General features: G+C 40.7%; 1 protein-coding gene across 5 annotated transcripts in view; it reads left to right on the top strand.

Annotated features, from left to right (window-relative positions):
• The window catches only part of nbeal2 (neurobeachin-like 2), a 239,977-nt gene that overhangs the window by 72,467 nt on the left and 150,219 nt on the right, over positions 1-17,291 (top strand). For all 5 annotated transcript variants that reach the window (XM_087986597.1, XM_087986596.1, XM_087986593.1 and 2 more), the window contains exons 2-4: positions 8,079-8,173; positions 9,984-10,145; positions 15,241-15,319. In XM_087986597.1, the coding sequence (XP_087842723.1) occupies positions 8,079-8,173; positions 9,984-10,145; positions 15,241-15,319 (336 nt within the window). The remainder of the gene's footprint in view (positions 1-8,078; positions 8,174-9,983; positions 10,146-15,240; positions 15,320-17,291) is intronic.

Here is a 17,291-nt window from a genome sequence, read left to right as displayed (position 1 = left end):
CCTTTCCATAGTTTGTGGATTGTTAAATCCAGTTTTTCAATTGACGTTATCAGAATTTGGACAGCCCAGTGCCATAAGTATGATATTGCTGAAGAAAATCATCCAGTAATTATATCCTTTTGGTACCTTTTCCTTTCTTTTTTTTTTAACTCTGCTTGCCAAATATTTTCCTATAATTTGCATTGCACAACATTTGAGCTGCACCCTGTGCTCAAGGTGATGAGATCAGCTATTTCTAAAAGCTTATTATTTCGTGCTGTTTTCTGAAATAAAGCTCTTCAGAACACGCCCACTTTTTTGCATTATTTCATGAGTTGTGTGTATCACTTGCAAAACCAGCATTTGTTATCCATTCTTAATTGGCCTTGAATTGGCTGGTTTGACTTTAGAGGGCAGTTAGAAGTCTGTGGTTCTGGGGTCACATGTAACGTTATGATAAAACCAGTGGATTAGTGAAATAGGTGGTTTGCAACAATCATTGATAGTTGTCATGGTCACCATTTATTGAGACCATTCTCATCTATAAATTTAATTTAAATTCCAACATCTGTTAAGGTGGGATTTGAGCTTATGCCCAGAGAGTTAGCCTGGATCTTTGGGTAAGTACGCTGGTGACATGATAACAATGCCATCATCTTCCCATATTTCGTCCGAAAGCAGTGGGAGCCATTAGGCAGAAAGGTTGAGCTGCCCATGCACCCATCCAGGAGAGGATGGGAGGCCATTATATTTCATAATTCATTGATTTAAAACATTAATATGGACCCTGTTGAATTTCTACTTGGCCTGCTAGGGATGCATGTGCTTCTTCCTCCAAAGGGACAGGTACCACTCACAATCCTAGGGATCTAATTTTGCAAGAAGACACACATCAGAGTTTGTGACCTCACCCGCTGAGATGCAGTTTAGTAAAGCAAATGGGGCTCTGGTTTAAAAGCTGAAAATGTGTTGCTGGAAAAGCGCAGCAGGTCAGACAGCATCCAAGGAACAGGAGAATCGATGTTTCGGGCATAAGCCCTTCTTCAGGAATGAGCAAAGTGTGCCCAGCAGGCTAAGATAAAAGGTAGGGAGGAGGGACTTGGTGGAGGGGCATTGGAGATGCGATAGGTGGAAGGAGGTCAAGGTGAGGGTGATAGGCCGGAGTGGGGTGGGGGTGGAGAGGTCAGGAAGAAGATTGCAGGTTAGGAAGGCGGTGCTGGGTTCGAGGGATTTGACTGAGACCAGGTGGGGGGAGGGGAAATGAGGAAACTGGTGAAATCCGAGTTCATCCCTTGTGGTTGGAGGGTTCCTAGGCGGAAGATGAGTCGCTCTTCCTCCAACCGTCGTGTTGCTCTGGTCTAGCGATGGAGGAGTCCAAGGACCTGCATGTCCTTGGTGGAGTGGGCGGGGGAGTTGAAGTGTTGAGCCACGGGGTGGTTGGGTTGGTTGGTCTGGGTGTCCCAGAGGTTTTCTCTGAAGTGTTCCACAAGTAGGCGGCCTGTCTCCCCAATATAGAGGAGGCCACATCGGGTGCAGCGGATGCAATAGATGATGTGTGTGGAGGTGCAGGTGAATTTGTGGCAGATATGGAAGTATCCCTTGGGGCTTTGGAGGGAAGTAAGGGGGGAGGTGTGGGCGCAAGTTTAAATTATACCCTGAAAAATACCAAACTCCAATCCAGTTTGAATTTTGTATATTGACAACCTTAAAAGCCAATGACATAATCCGATGCTTTGAGGGTATAAGACCAGGGGAAATTTGAACAGTTGTGCAGAGAACTGCCAAGCCCCAGCATGTAAAAAGCCTGCCCGAAAAATAGTTCTCTTAGAAGGTACCTTTCTCAATCAGTAACCTGTGAAGCAGAAATCCCTAAGAAGAAAAAGAATTTTTTTTACTTTAACTAGTTCTTGGCCTATCGAATTTTCACAGATTACTACACTGGATAAATCTTGTCTGTGTTGCTGGTTTTAAATTAAGCAAGAGAGTTTATCCCATGTCATGATACAATTTAAATATAAAAAAAAACTTACAGCTGTTCCTGTTTATTTGATACCCTTAAAATCCTGCTCATCCCCAGGAAATCTTCCCTTAACTTACTCTGTTCTTTAAAAATAGCAATTCCAGCTTCACTGGGATAATTGAATGTTAAACCCTGATATCATCTTGGAAAATCCTATTTGCAACCTTTTCAAGGCCTTCCTATAGTTGTTATAAAGTATTGAGCACAATACTCCTGCTAACACCTAACAAGCAATTTGTCAAGGTAAGAGCAAATTACTGTACATAATCTGTACTGAAAACATAAAATACTGGAAATCACAGCGGATTAGGCAGAGAGAGAACAAGCTAATGTTTCGAGTCTAGATGACTCTTCACAGCTAATTTATTAAGGTTTAATAACTACTTAAAAAAAACCCACATGAACTGCGGATGCAGTAAATCAGAAACAAAAGCAGAAGTTGGTGGAAAAACTCAGCAGGTCTGGCAGCATCTATGAAGAACAATCAGGTAACATTTCGGGTCCAGTTACCTGGGTCCATTAATGCTGATTGCTCTTGACAGATGCTGCCAAACTTGCTGAGTTTTTCCACTAGCTTCTGTTTTTGTTAACAACCACTTTGCCTTTGTGTTTCACTGGCTCTGTTTAAAAATAATCTATTTTGTGTTCTAACAGTGTTATCAGGTTGTCCTTCCATCTTTAAAGTTATGCTGTTAATCTCAGTTTAGCATCTCTTATGTCTACGTTATCTGTTTTGATTGCTATTTAAAGAACTCCGATAATCTTTTTTTCTCCATTAAATGCCAGAAGTGATTAAACAGTAGCACTTTCACTTTGTAACTGATACTTTTCCTTTTTATTATGTTTGGAGGCGTGGGCATCTTAGTACGACATCCCCCACCAGTGAGAGAGCCTGCTCGAGTTAGTATTCATCACCCCAATGATTTCTCAGTCACGCACTCTTGGGAACAGCAAGATCCTGCTCACCTGAACTGTTTGGCTTCAGCTGTGTGTGGCAGTGTACTTCACCACTATTGATTTGTGCAATAATGGTGAAGACCCAAAGACATTGGGATGGGAAATGACCTTTTCGGAGTGAGGAATCACAGATGAGGGTCAAGGTGGGTTCAGAATCAAGTGCCATTAAATGGCCATTCCCCTGCCTCTGTATATGCTTCAGATTATTCTCTATTTGAGACAAACTGAGCCCCGTTTACAGCAGGAAAGCCACCCTGTTTTTAAACTTGGGAATGCTGCCTCTTCTTGCCCATCAGGAGGACAGCTAATTGGGCTGATGGTTAGATAAGGCTCTTAATGGATTGTTAATTGATGATTTAACAATCTTTATTGGCACCAGGTTAGGAATAGTTGACCATCGGCTTTCCTGCCCAGAACTTCCTTCCAAGGTGGCAGCCAAGGAGCAGGTGCCTTACTGGTTTTCCACAACAGTACCTGCTATTTAAAGGAAGGGAATATTCCTGAACTGTAAGTCAGGAAGTTACAGGAATAAGTCCCACTTCATAGATTAGGGCGCTTTGTACTGTTTTGAATCTGAAGTAAATTCCCTGTAAATGAATCATAGTGCACAATTATTTATTTATCCTTTAGTAATGTCGCATTTCCTGACTAGTCAATAGCAAGAAGGTTGAATAAAAACCAAAAGAACTGCGGATGCTGCAAATCAGAAACAAAAGGAGAAATTGCTGGAAAAACTAAGCAGGTCTGGCATCCTCTGTGGACAGAAGTCAGAGTTAACGTTACGGACCGAGTGACCCTTCATCAGAACTGCAAGAAGACCATTCTGTATGAGAGAGCTCCTGTAAGCCAAATCAAACCAGGAAGTCAATACCATTGTCTTCCCATTACAACATTGTATTGTTTCTCAAATTGACCTGGTCTCAGGCTCCCTTCTTCGCAGAATCATAGAATTGTTACACCACAGGAGGAGGCCATTTGGCCCATCAAACTTGCAACCATTCTATTACCTTGTGCCAATCTCCTGCCCTTTCCCATATCTGTGCAATTATTTCTATCTTGTGTGGTCATCTAATGCTCTCTCGAGTGCCTCCACAGCTTGACAACTTCATGTGGCCATGACCAACCATTATTTAAGAATGTGCTGAAACCTCCCCTCACAACCCTGAACCTGTACCATTGTCTTCTGTTTCCAAAACCACAAGGGCAATGTTATTTTGGGTTTACTTACTCTGTCCCATTAAGTGCTTGTAAAATCCCCTTGGAGACTTTGGGGTTGGCTTATAGGAAGTTAAAAATCTCACAACACCACCAGGTTATAGTCCAACAGGTTTAATTGGGAGCACACTAGCTTTCGGAGCGTCGCTCCTTCATCAGGTGGTAGTGGAGGGCTCAATCCTAACACACACCTGATGAAGGAGCGACACTCCGAAAGCTAGTGTGCTTCCAATTAAACCTGTTGGACTATAACGTGGTGTTGTGTGATTTTTAACTTTGTGTACCCCAGTCCAACACCGGCATTCCAAATCATGGCTTATAGGAAACGAGAGGTAATTCCTTCCCCTTCAAACTGGACTTGTGTCACCACCAGTGAGATACAGTAGTGTCATGGTATAATCAGGTCTGACATCGGGTTGTGCACTTTAGGTGCTTAGATTAGTCTGGACATGTTTTCATTTCTTACTGGGAGGGTATCCACAATCATTGTGGCATGTTCTGTCTTGCACAACACTATGTAATGGAGAGGGCTAAAGATGGAGATGACCTTGGCATTAATGCTGCATCTTGTTACTAAGACCATCAGATATCGGTGCAGAAGTAGTCCATTCATCGAGTTTGCTCTGCTGTTCAATGAGATCATGGCTAACAGGGTAGTTCTGAACTCGACTTACCTGCCTTTTCTGCATGCCCCTTGAATCTGTGACTGATTGATTGAAAATCTGTTTGTACATAATGATCCAGCTTCGACAGGACTCAGTGGTATAAAAATTTTTTTTAAAAATGATTTAATTATACGTGGCATCTTTTTTGGAAGAGGACTTGACATTGCAATATTTTGTCAAGCTTCCATATAAATATCTTTGGTGAATTGGATTTGCTTAAACTTATACTATTTACACCACTTTTTGTCTTGTCTCACAAGTAGAAAATAGAGGCTGACAATTCAAGTGCTTTTGTCCTGTTACCTTGCCAAAGATTGTGCCACCTCCACCTGTTCCAGGATAGAATGTACCATCCGAGATCAAGTAGCATGTCAGATACTGGTTGAGGAGAGGGGAGAGGGAGCATGATAGGATGGGGAGGGGCAACTGATGAGAAGTGGGAGCATTTTGAGTTAAGTTCCATTTCCCTGTTCCTTTCTTTAGTGACATCCTTTTGGAGAGCAGCTTGGTGAAGAAAAGATGAATGATGCCTTGTAAGGCCCTGCGTGAGGCAACTTTTGATCCTATTTAAGTAAAGGTATATTTGCCATAGTTGTGGTCTTGGCCATTATAAACATGACAGTCAAATGTGCACCTCCATGGATTTGTCCACTTTTTGCATGCAAGCAATCTTTCAATTATCTGTAATCCTATACTTTCAGTTGAAATGCATTCAGTCCATTATTGGAGATAGTGAGTGTGTGTGTGTATGTAGTATATCTGTTCTCACCTTGCTAAATGTCTGTTATACATCTTTTTCTGGTCGGCATGGACAAGTTGGACTGAAGGGTCTGTTTCCGTGCTGTACATCTCTATGACAATGACTCGAATATTCTCCTTCATGATGACCTTGGAATTTAGTGTCTGTGTCCCACTGCGAAGGACTCCAAGGGCAATATGGATATTTTCTAAACAACCTGTTCAGAACTGTTAATACACACTTCTGGACTTCAACCTGGCTCTCCTGACCCAGAGGCGGATCATTGCTTTTGGAGGGCTCTTGTGGCGCAATGGTAATGTGTTCCATCTCTTCGATTCTCTGCAGCTGTTCCCTGCTGCCAGTTTCTGCTGATGCTCACTTCTAAACTGTAAATGACCAGCTGGAAAATACAAAACTCTTAACATTGGTTGCACTGAAGTGGGAATATTTGCACTGATGCATGTGTGTACATCGCCTGACAGTGCATTCTGGGATGGAAAGAGGTCCTCTAAGGAATGATCCCTATGCATCTCTAATTACTTTTCTTGTGGGAAAACAAAATCTATGAATTAGTCATGGCAAAGCAACACTCTTGAAAAACACAGTCCCTCGTCTTATCATACATCAGTCATGATGAAATAAAATCAGCATGTATGTCTGAGACTTACACTCTACCACCAATAAGTTCTCTGTCTCTCAATTTCCAACTGAGAGGGGCACTGATGACCCATTTTATTTCCATTACATTTCCTCATCTGTTAGCTGTACAATATGTGTCAGGGTATTCTTTCGTCCTCTGTTTTGTTTCTCATCTTTTTGTTAGAGGCATGTATTAATCACTGTGAGTGAATTTTAATAATTAATTCTGGATACAGTGTGTTGGGTGAGAGTGACTGTCAGATGCAATACACTGCAGGTAGTTACATTGGAGGGAAGGAAATGCAGATCAAGTGAAGGCTGGATGCTGCTGAAACTGAACTGAATGTGAGAAATGGTGTAATGGAGTAAGTTTGGCAAGAGAGTGTGAATGTGGAAGCGTTTGCATCATATGTTGTTGGTGAATCAAGAAGTATACTTACTCTTCTGACCCAGTTAGGTCATTAAGCATTTCCTGCATTATATTTAAGGCCAACAGAACAGAATGGTTATGCAGCTCACCTTCTCAGGCACTTGCAACCATGTAACATTGGTGAAAACAGCAGATAATAATGCTGTCATTATTGGGAAAAGTATGTCCCTCCTATTTTTGACGGCACCTAACATGTTTTAAGGGAAGCATCACTGAATCTTCTTCTGACTTCGTTCTTTGTAAATGTATCTTGGCTCCTGGATCCTCATAATTTCATATCAGCATTGGCCGCATCAAGTACAAATTAGAGAAACTGATCTTCTGACTTTTTCTAAACGTTGCAATCATCATGCCCAATTCAAAACCTTCTTTGCATTAATATCAGATTTATGGTTTCAGTTGCGTTTAACAATTGGAGTTTCATCACCTCGTCTCCATTTAATTGAAATAAATCAGTTTCTGCAGTGACTGCTTCACAATTGAGTATTATTAATGTTGGGATAGACTGGTATTTGGTTTATCAGGGAATCTGGAGTTTAAACCAAGCAGGCTGCATAGTCTTTTGAGTCTCCTTTTTTATGCTTTGATTATTACAGGACAATGATTAGTTAACAATTCCATAATTGTTGTATCATGCAACTACCACGATGCTGGTTAGTGAAATAAATTGATCTTTGTATTTTCAGGCTGGATTTTGTTTATCCGGTAATTACTATGTTCTTGAAAGTTCTCTTCTGTCAGAATCCATAACCTGAATATCTTGACAAAGTCCATAAGAACACCCAGAATATTTCAAAGAAATTTAATTGAAAGCGTACAGCACACTGACAAGACCTCACCCATTTTATAAAATAAAAGCCAAGTATTTAGCAATGTGACTCTACAGTTATGTGCTGACCAGGTCAGAAATAAGTCCTATCAGGTTGGCAGGTGCAAAATGTGAGTGAATTGGACCCCACCCAAGATCAAAGCAGAGCTAAACCTGTTCATCAACTAGTCTGAGAGGATAGTGAACAAGCCAAATACAACACAGACTTACATTGTTAAATCAATTGAGGTCTGAGTGTGAGGCTGACACCGTGGTCAGATTGCTGAAGTGTAGACGAGAGCAGAAAAGCCAAACTTGGATATTATGAGGCATATGGTACTACAGTTGTGTTGCTGTCCTAATAATTCGGAGGCATAGACTATTGATCTGTGTTAAGGAGTTCACAATTCCACCACAGCAATTTGAAACTTGCCAATACTTTGTTTTAAAATGTAAATTAAAACTTAGCACTAGAAAAAGTGACCATAAAGACATCAGATTCTATTTTTAAAAATCAAACACACTGTAGGAAAGGAAATTTGCCAGTGTTACCGGTCTGTCCTGTGTGTAAGGTCAAAAGGAGCAAAACCTGAGGACTTCATTTAATTTTTGTGCTTTCTTTGCAGAAAGATCCTCACTATCTGCAACAATGGCTTGAAGCCTTTGTCACTTCCTTTGAACGAATTATTGATGTCAACACTTATGAACCATTGCAGCGAAGGTGAGTGCAACAAGTAAAATGTCTTTATCCCATTTTAATTTTCTGCTCCGTAATTTCTTGCAGCCATTTTTGTTAAATTTACGATTGATTGATTGCACAGCATTGATGAATGAATAATTATAATTATGGTCAGGGACACTTCACTGCATTTTAAGAAAAATACTACCTAAGTCATCAATTGTATCTAATTGGAGTTTGGCGGTTGAGGAGTGATATTGTCAGTATTTTGTCAGGATATATCAGGATGTTAAATGGATTCAACAGGGCACATGCAAAGGAGCGAATACAGCTGGTGAAAAATACAGAACAAATGGACAGAATCTTAGAGCTATGTTGCTTAGATGTGAAATTGAGAAACACTTCTTGCGCATAAAAGGTCAATTGAACCTTTCAGATCTCAATAGATTTTTGCCTTGCAAAGATATCTAAAGTGGTAAGTGGAGGGAAAGTGCAGGCCAGAATTGTATATTCAAGTCGCTGAGTTGGTGCCTGAATTCATAACCTTCTGTCTTGGAGATGACTATGCTTTCAAGGCACTAGCCTAGAAGGAACAAGAGACAAATGTTTAGAAGGAGACAAAGTGGTACCGACAAAATGGATAAGTGGGACTTAAAAGAAAGGGGAACGATTGCTGCAAAGAGTGTGAATATGCTAGACCTCTGCTACAGAGGTGAGCAACAGCAATTTGTTAATCTTCCTCCAATTATCTCAGAACAGTGGGCATGATGCTACGTTAGCTTGCTGTGTGTCACAGTGTAATGGCACAGCAGTATACCAGGCTAACAAATTGTAATCCTGAGCCTTTGTTCACCTTTCTCTTATTACCTGGCTCAGTAACTTTCACACCGATCTCCTTCCTTTCACCTGTCATATGATATTAAAGTTAAGCAAACTGATTTAATATATATTTGACCCAATATGCTTGCAATTTGATTATGATTTTGATGATAATTTTCATGGTAATTTTGCAATTCTCACCCTATTTTTTTCCTCACTGAAAAAAAATAGGTTTTTCATTTACATGCAGCACCTTTTATAACCTTCATGTCCCAGAGTGCTTTACAACCAATGAAATACTGTAGAATATAGTCCCTGTTGTAATTGTAGGTAAAGCAGCAATCAATTTGCATACAGCAAACTTACGCACATGGTGATTTGATACTGACCAGATCACTACTTTTTAGTGCTGTTGAATGAGGGAGAAATATCAGTTAGGACAAAGCAGAGACTTTCCCTGCTTTTCTTAAAAAAAAATAAGTGCCATGAGAGAGTAGACAGAGACTTGGTTTAAGATCTCATCCAAATGACAAAACTGCAGTAGAAGAGCATTCCCTTCCTGCTGCACTGGAGCTTCATGAGTATTATTACCTGTACAAATCTCTGAAATTTATCTTTAACTCAGAATCTTCAGGCTCAAAGATGATGTCACAGCAGATGTTTTCCAGTTATAATAAAGGCAAGTTAAAACTTAGTCTGAGGTCACCTGGCAGGCCCTGTGGCCAAGCATCGCTGCATATTATAGGAAATGTCTGACCTCTACTTACTGTTGTCTTAAAGTGACATAGTCAAGATTGAGAGTTCAGTGTTCGGATATTGCATCAGAAAATAAAAGTTAATTGAGAAACCACTGGACTTTTTCAAAATTGTTTCATTTTCTTGAAGTACTTAATTGCTTAAAGTGAACATGTTCAGTTTTCATCCACAGACATGAGGGGGGCAGGGACAAAATGTTTTTAGTTCTTGCTAGGTCAAGGGCTGATCTGATTAACATTTTGTTGCTATGGTTTCAATCACTGTTTTCTTGTTCCAGACCTGAAGAGATGGCTACAGAGATTCCACTGTTGCCAGGCAATGTGCTTCAAGTTCTGAGCCAGCAACTAAATGAATGTGTACAGAGATTATCCACTGAAGAGGCTGAGGCAGGCCTTGGGCAAGCGCTCCTCCTGATAAAATTTCTCATTATTATCTGCAGGTGCATATATTTGCATTATTCTTTTTCTTTGTTGTTATGTTTTCAGATTTTATGTTTAATTTGCTCCATAGACACAGGTTTGGGAGTAGGAGCAAATTTTGGCAGGACTAGGAGAGACGACAGTGAGACAAGTTATCTGTGAGAATAATAGGGTTGTAATGGTCGGGGATTTTAACTTTCCAGACATGGACTGCCATAGTGTTGAGGGTTTAAATGGAGAGGAATTTGTTAAGTGTGTACAAGAACAATTTCTTATTCAGAACATGGCTGTACCTCCTGGCGAAGGAGCAACGCTTGACCTTCTCTTGGGAAATAAGGCGGACCAAGTGACCGAGGTGACAGTGGAGGAGCATTCTGGGGCCAGTGATCATAATTCTATTTTAAAATAGTCATGGACCTGATCAAAAAGTTGAAGTTTTAAATTGGAGTAAGGCCAATTTTGATGGTATTAGGCAAAAAGCTTTCAAAAGGTGACTGGGGACAGATACTTGCAGGGAAAGGGACAGCTGGAAAGTGGGAAGCCTTCAAAAATGAGATAATGAGAATTTAGAGACAGTATATTCCTATTACAGTGAAGGGCAAGGCTGGTAGGTGTAGGGAATGCCAGGTGACAAGAGAAATTGAGGCTCTGGTCAAGATAAAGGAGGCATATGTCAGATATATAAACAGCTGAGTTCGAGTGAATCTCTAGAAGAATATAAGGGCTAGCTTATACTGAGGTCACCCCTCAGCCTCCAACACTCAAGGAAAAATAGCCCTAGTCTATTCTGTCTCTCCCTATAGCTCAAACCCTCAAATCCTGGCAACATACTTGTACTTTTTTTCTGAACTCTTTCAAGGAAATCAGGAGGGCAAAAAGGGGACATGAAATAGCTTTGGTAAATAGGATTAAGGAGAATCCAAAAAGATTCTACAAGTACTTTAAGGACAAAAGGCTAACTAGGGAGAGAATAGGGCCTCTTAAAGATCAACAAGGTCGGCTGTGTGTGGAACTGCAGGAGATGGTTGAGATCCTAAACAGGTATTTCACATTAGTTTTTAAACTGTGGAGAAGAATATGAAAGCTGGTGAACCTGGAGAAAGGAATAGTGGTATCTTGAAAAGTGTCCATATTCCAGAGGAGGTGGTGCTGGATATCTTAAAATGCATAAAGTTGGATAAATTCCCCAGGCCCTGATCAGCTTTATCCCAGAACTTTGTGGGAAGCTAGGGAAGTGATTGCTGCGCCCGTTGCTGAGATATTTGTATCATCAATAGCTGCGGGTGAGGTGTTGGAAGACTGGGCGGTGGCTAATGTGGGGCTGTTATTGAAGAAAGTTAGTAAGGAAAAGCCAAGGAACTATAGACTGGTGAGCCTGACGATAATGGTGAGTAAGTTGTTGGAGGGGATTCTAAGGGACAGGACTTGCATGTATTTGACTGGCAAGTACTGATTAGGGATAGCCACCTCGACTTGTGCTTCGGAAATCCTGTTTCTCTCTCAATTGAGTTTTTTGAATAAGTGAAAAAGAAGATTGATGAAGGTCGAGAGGTCGATGTTGTCTATAAGGACTGTAAGGCATTCGACAAGGTTCCACATGATAGACTGGTTAGCAAGATTAGATCACAAAGAATACAGGGAGACCTAGCCATTTGGATACACAATTGGCCTGAGGACAGGAGACAGGAGATGGTTGAGATCCTTAACAGGTGTTTCACATTAGTTGCTTTTGGAGGGTTGCTTTTTGGACTGTAGACCTGTGACCAGTGGTGTACCACAAACATTGGTGCTGGCTCCACTGCTCTTTGTCATTTATATAAACGATTTGGATATGAATATCAGAGGTATGGTTAGTAAGTTTGCAGATGACACCAAAATAAATGGTATAGTTCACAGTGCAGAAGGTTATCTCAAAGTACAATGGGATCTTGATCAAATGGACCAAATGTAAGGTATTGCATTTTGGAAAGTCAAATCATGGTAGAACTTGTATGCTTAATGGTAAGATCCTGGAGAGTGCTGCTGAACAAAGAGACCTTGGGTTCATGATTCCTTGAAAGTGGAGTTGCAGGTAGAAAGGTAGTGAAGAAGGTATGCTTACCTTTTATTGGTCAGTGCATTGAGTATAGGAATTGGGATGTCATGTAGCGGTTCTACAGGACATTGATTGGGCAACTTTTTGAAAACTGCGTTCAGTTCTAATCTCCCTGCCATAGGAAGGATGTTGTGAAACTTGAAAGGGTTCAGAAAAAATTTACAAGAATGTTGCTAGGGTTGGAGGGTTAGATCTTTTGGGAGAGGCAGAATAGGCTGGGGCTATTTTCCCCAGAGTGTCAGAGGTTGAGAGGTGACCATCTAAAGGCTTATAAATCATGAGAGGCATGGATAGGTTGAATAGTCAAGCTCTTTTTCTCAGGTTAGGGGAGTCCAAAACTAGAGGGCATAGGTTTAGGGTGAGAGGGGAAAGATATAAAAGGAATCTAAGGGGCAACTTTTTCACGCAGATGGTAGTGCATGTATGAAATGAGCTGCCAGAGGAGATAGTAGAGGCTGGTATGATTACAACATTTAAAAGGCATCTGGATGGGTCCATGAATCGAAAGGATTTAGAGGGATATCGGCCAAATGCTGGAAAGTGGGAATCAATTGAATTAGATTATCGAGTCGGCATAGACAAGTTGGACTGAAGGGTCTGTTTCTCTCTGACTGACTGTCAAATCTAGATGGGAAGAATTGAAGGAAAAATTATGCTATGTCTACTGTAATTGCCCAAGGAAAGTTAAGTCTTTTATCTTGGCGTTGGTCTGTTGAAAAGCCTGTGAAATTGGAACATAAGGGAATAAAACTGGAAATTAACCTCAAAAGTTAGTATACTCTGGTCACTTAGAGGTCCATTGTATGCTCAGCTAACTGTCACAAGTAATAGTGAAACAACAAGTTAAATAGACTTTCCATGGTATTGCTTAGAAAATAGATGTTGATTAGATGGTGACTTGGAGTGTTCCAGATTCTCTCAGATGTAGTAATTGTGATGAGGTCCACCAGCTGGACAACACAGAATATGTTGGGGGCTGTAAATCGGGTCCAGTCAGGGAGCCTTGGCTGACAGATAAAAAGGTGCATGTCAGAGAACCTGACGTTCTGGTATCTGACTTGAATGAGGCAGTACTATAGGTAAGGAGTGTTCATGTGTAAATAAAGGGAGATTTGGGGATGGGATACCAGCCTCTCTGGAATTATTTCAGCAAAAGTCACACAGTAGTTGGTATGAAAAAAGAATCAGCACTTAGCTATGATAGACGTTAGCAATCTGAAATTGGGCTTTTGTCATAGGTCTGGACTTTTGCAATGAAGGGAATTCTCTTGATCATTGCACAAATGAGAGAGGAAGCTGAAGGAGAATAAATGGGGACTGGTCATGTTGCACGTGCATGCATTCCATGGGTGCAGCCACTCCATGTTTGTGTTTCACGGTTGGCTAGATGTGTGAAGCAAAGTGTGCAGATTAAACTTTGTAAGAGCAGGTCTGAATTTCATGGAGTCTTGAGGGTTATAGTACCCTTATGGTTATGGTCCCATAACACTTTTGGGACATGGTCATGTTTCCTTTGGGAGTTATTGGAGTTGTTAAAAATAAAGATGAATGTGGAGCTACCAAGGGAGCTATCAAAAACAACTGTCAAAAGGAACCATCATGCTGGTAAGTCAGTTAGGACTCTTGTCCCCTCACTATTTTAAAAAAGAAAACTGACATGTTAAAAGCAAATGACTACAGATAATTAGGTCTTTTTTTTTGAGAAAGCTGAGGGTTATCATATTGGTGCGCAACAGATTGCAAAACCTTTTGTTCTCACAGTGAGGTGCATGTCGCTTGATATTTAATTGGCAACTCAAGCTGCTTAAAGATTTTGAAATGGGATTATGAATTCAGTCCTTATTTATAAGAGGTTAAATGTGGTGAGTTTTATTTTATCAATGAGTTTTTTTTTAAAGTAAGTTTTTCAGTAAGTACTTCATTTCAACATAGGTCCTAGGTCTGGCAATGGTGGATACTCAGCGAATTGCCATGGTATGTGTAATGGCAAAAGGAGGTGGGTCGAAGACTAAGGTTTTAGCGGGAGTTAGTGCCTGAGCCAACATAGTTCTAGGAGGGGGAATGGAGAATGGTACAAGAACATAGTTGGATATAAGAGCTATACAGGGAGGAAGAAGTGTTTACAGTAGCACAGATTGGCCGTTGGGATGGTGTAGGGAGTTGTGGGCTGAGAGCTGGTCTTATGATTTTGAAAAGAAACCTTTGACATTGCCCATGTGCATGGAGGTCGGCCTTCTGTCTCTGCATCTGGCAGCCTCTGCACTGTAGCTCGAATCATTTAGCTTAGCTGCCAGAAACCAGGGCCCTGAAAGTGAAAGCTGAACTTCCAGGGCATTTTCTCCTGGCTCAGGTTAATGGAGCTGGGTAATGTCCTTACTCTACATCTCAGTCCTATCTCAATAGCCCATATCCTGAGACTGTCTCCTGGTTCTAGATAGTCCAGAAAGGGAAAACAGTACTGTTGCTGCCAAGGCACTCTTGGTAAATATTGAAGGAGTATTGTGTGCACTAGTTAAGAAAGGATATACTTGCCAGAGAAGGAATACACTGGGGATGGTAGGACTGTCATATTAGGAGAGTAGGCCTAACTAGGCCTGTAATCACTAGAATTTAGAAGGCTGAGAAGGAACGTGATTGGAATATACAAATTCCTAACCGGGCTGGACAGTTTTGATGCAGGGAGGATGTTTTTTTTTGATGAATCTAGAACTGGGATCACAGTCTCAGGACATGGGGGACCATTTAGGATTGATATGAGGAAACATTTCACTCCGTGTAGTGAATCTGTGGAATTCTTTATTTGCCATGATCGTATTGAAAGGTGGAGCAGACTCAAGGGCTGAATGACCTGCAACTGCCGCCTAGTTATTAGATTTTTGTTTCTATAATTCACTGCCACAGACCCATTTACCCAGATGTAAATCACCTGAAATCCTAAATGAGGTTATAGTTTGTAATTCTTCTATCTCTGAGCACCCCAACAAATGTACAGTAATAATACCAATCTTCTCTCTACACAGAAATTTAGAAAATATTGAAGCAAAGGTCACTCCAACCTTTCACCCGGTTATAAACCTGATGACTGTATGTATTGTTATGGTGAGTCTTTTGTGTGATTAATTTGCATAACGGTTTACTCCCATCATTTATTTTACTTCCTTGTGAATGTACAATTAAGCTTTCAAAAATATTTCAAGAAGAAAGGCTTGATGATTTTTAGTGTTGAATCTTTTTAAAGATGGAACTGAATAGAAAAAAAGGTATAGGAATGTGAGCATAACATATTTAGATTTTTGTAAGATCTTTGATAAGGAACAGTGTAGTACTCGTGGGTATATGATCAGGGATAAGTAGCAAAATAAGTAGCAACCTGTTGCTGTAATAGAGTTATAGAGTTAGGAATTTAAGGTAGTTACTCAAATTGGCAAAAGTTAGGAAATAAGGTTAGTGGTGACTATCATTGATCATCATTCCAAAAATGGATTTAGACTTAGGAGCTCTCTTTATCATAGAATTGTTACAATATAGAAGGAAGCCATTCAGCCCAGCATGCCTACATTGGCTCTTCAGACAAGTGTCGTTACTGAGTGCCTTTTTCTGCTTTTTCCCATAACCTTACACACTAATACATTCCAAATAATCATTCAGTGCTCTCTTGAATGCCTTAGTTGAATCTGCTGTACCACATTTCGAGGTAGTACATTCTATAGCCTGATTACTCGCTGTGTAAAAAAAGATTTCTTTCATATCATCCTTGATTATCTTGCAGATTACTTAAGTCTATGTCCTCTTGTTCTTCTTTTACGAATGGGAACAGCCTCTCCTATGTATTCTATCCAGCCTGGTAATGATTTTGAGAACCTTTATCAAATGTTATCTCAGCCGCCTTCTCCAAGGACAACAGTCAATCCTCCTAGCTTAAGTTTCTGATTCCTGAAACCATTGTTGTAAATCATTTCTACACTCTCTCCAGTGCATTTATATCTTTGCTATAATGTGTCACTCATGACTGTAAACAGTTCTCCAGCTAAGGGCTAACAAATGTTTTGTACAAGTTCAGTATCCCCTCCTTTCTTTTGTACTCTATGCCCTATTAAAAAAAATGAGAACACTACACGCTTTATTAACTGCTCCTTCCTCCTGTCCTGCCACCTTTGATGATCTATGCAGATATACACCCTTAACCCTCTGCTCGGTGCCCTCTATTTTATACTATCTTTGAATGCTTTGACTCTCCTGTCTCAAATATTTACCCACTCCTCCAAATTCTCAATGACATTTTTGGAGTTCCACACTGTCACAGAAGACCTACAGTACAGAAAAAAGGCCCTTCAGCTCATTGTGTCAGTGCTGGTCAAAAACAATTACCTAACTGTATGAACCCATTTTCCAGCATCTGGCCCATCGCCTTGTATGCCTTGGCATTATAAGTGAACATCTAAATACTTAAATGTTATGAGGGTTTCTGTTTTTACCACTCTTACAGGCTGAGTGTTCCAGATTTCCACCACTTGGTCTTTGATCTCTCCATCAAGGGGAAAAGTTTCTTCCTATCTAATCTTCTGGCATCCCCCCACCTCATAATTTTATACATCTCAATCATGTCCACACTCAATCTCCTCTGCTCTGAGGAAAGCTGCCACAGTCTGACCAAACTCTCTCCAAACTGAAACTGTCCAGCCCAGGCAACATCCTGGTAAATTTTCTCTGCACCTTTTCCAGTGTGATCACATGCCTCTTACAATGTGGATTCCAGAATTGCTCACAATATTCTAGCAGTGTCCTAACCAATGGTTTATTTCATTTAATGATCGGCCTATCTGACCAGCCTGCCTATAGTCTTCTGTAATCTAAGGCTATCCTCGTCTGTGAACTTACTGATTAACCCTACTACGTTCAGTCTAAATCATTTTCTCTAAGCACAAACGGCAAGGCCACAACACTGACCCTGCCCCCTTGGGGCTCCAGTCAGAGACTTCAGTCTAAAACAAAACCCTCGGTCATCACACTCTGCTTCCTGCCACTCAGTCAATTGTGCATCCAATTTGCTAAACTCCCTTGGATCACATGG

This window comes from Chiloscyllium plagiosum, unplaced genomic scaffold, assembly GCF_037043375.1.
Source record: "Chiloscyllium plagiosum isolate Xiang-an unplaced genomic scaffold, Cpla_swu_hap1 HiC_scaffold_4, whole genome shotgun sequence".
NCBI classification, from domain to species: domain Eukaryota; kingdom Metazoa; phylum Chordata; class Chondrichthyes; order Orectolobiformes; family Hemiscylliidae; genus Chiloscyllium; species Chiloscyllium plagiosum.
Note: the sequence above shows the minus strand (reverse complement) of the source record. Positions and strands in the feature narration are given on the sequence as shown.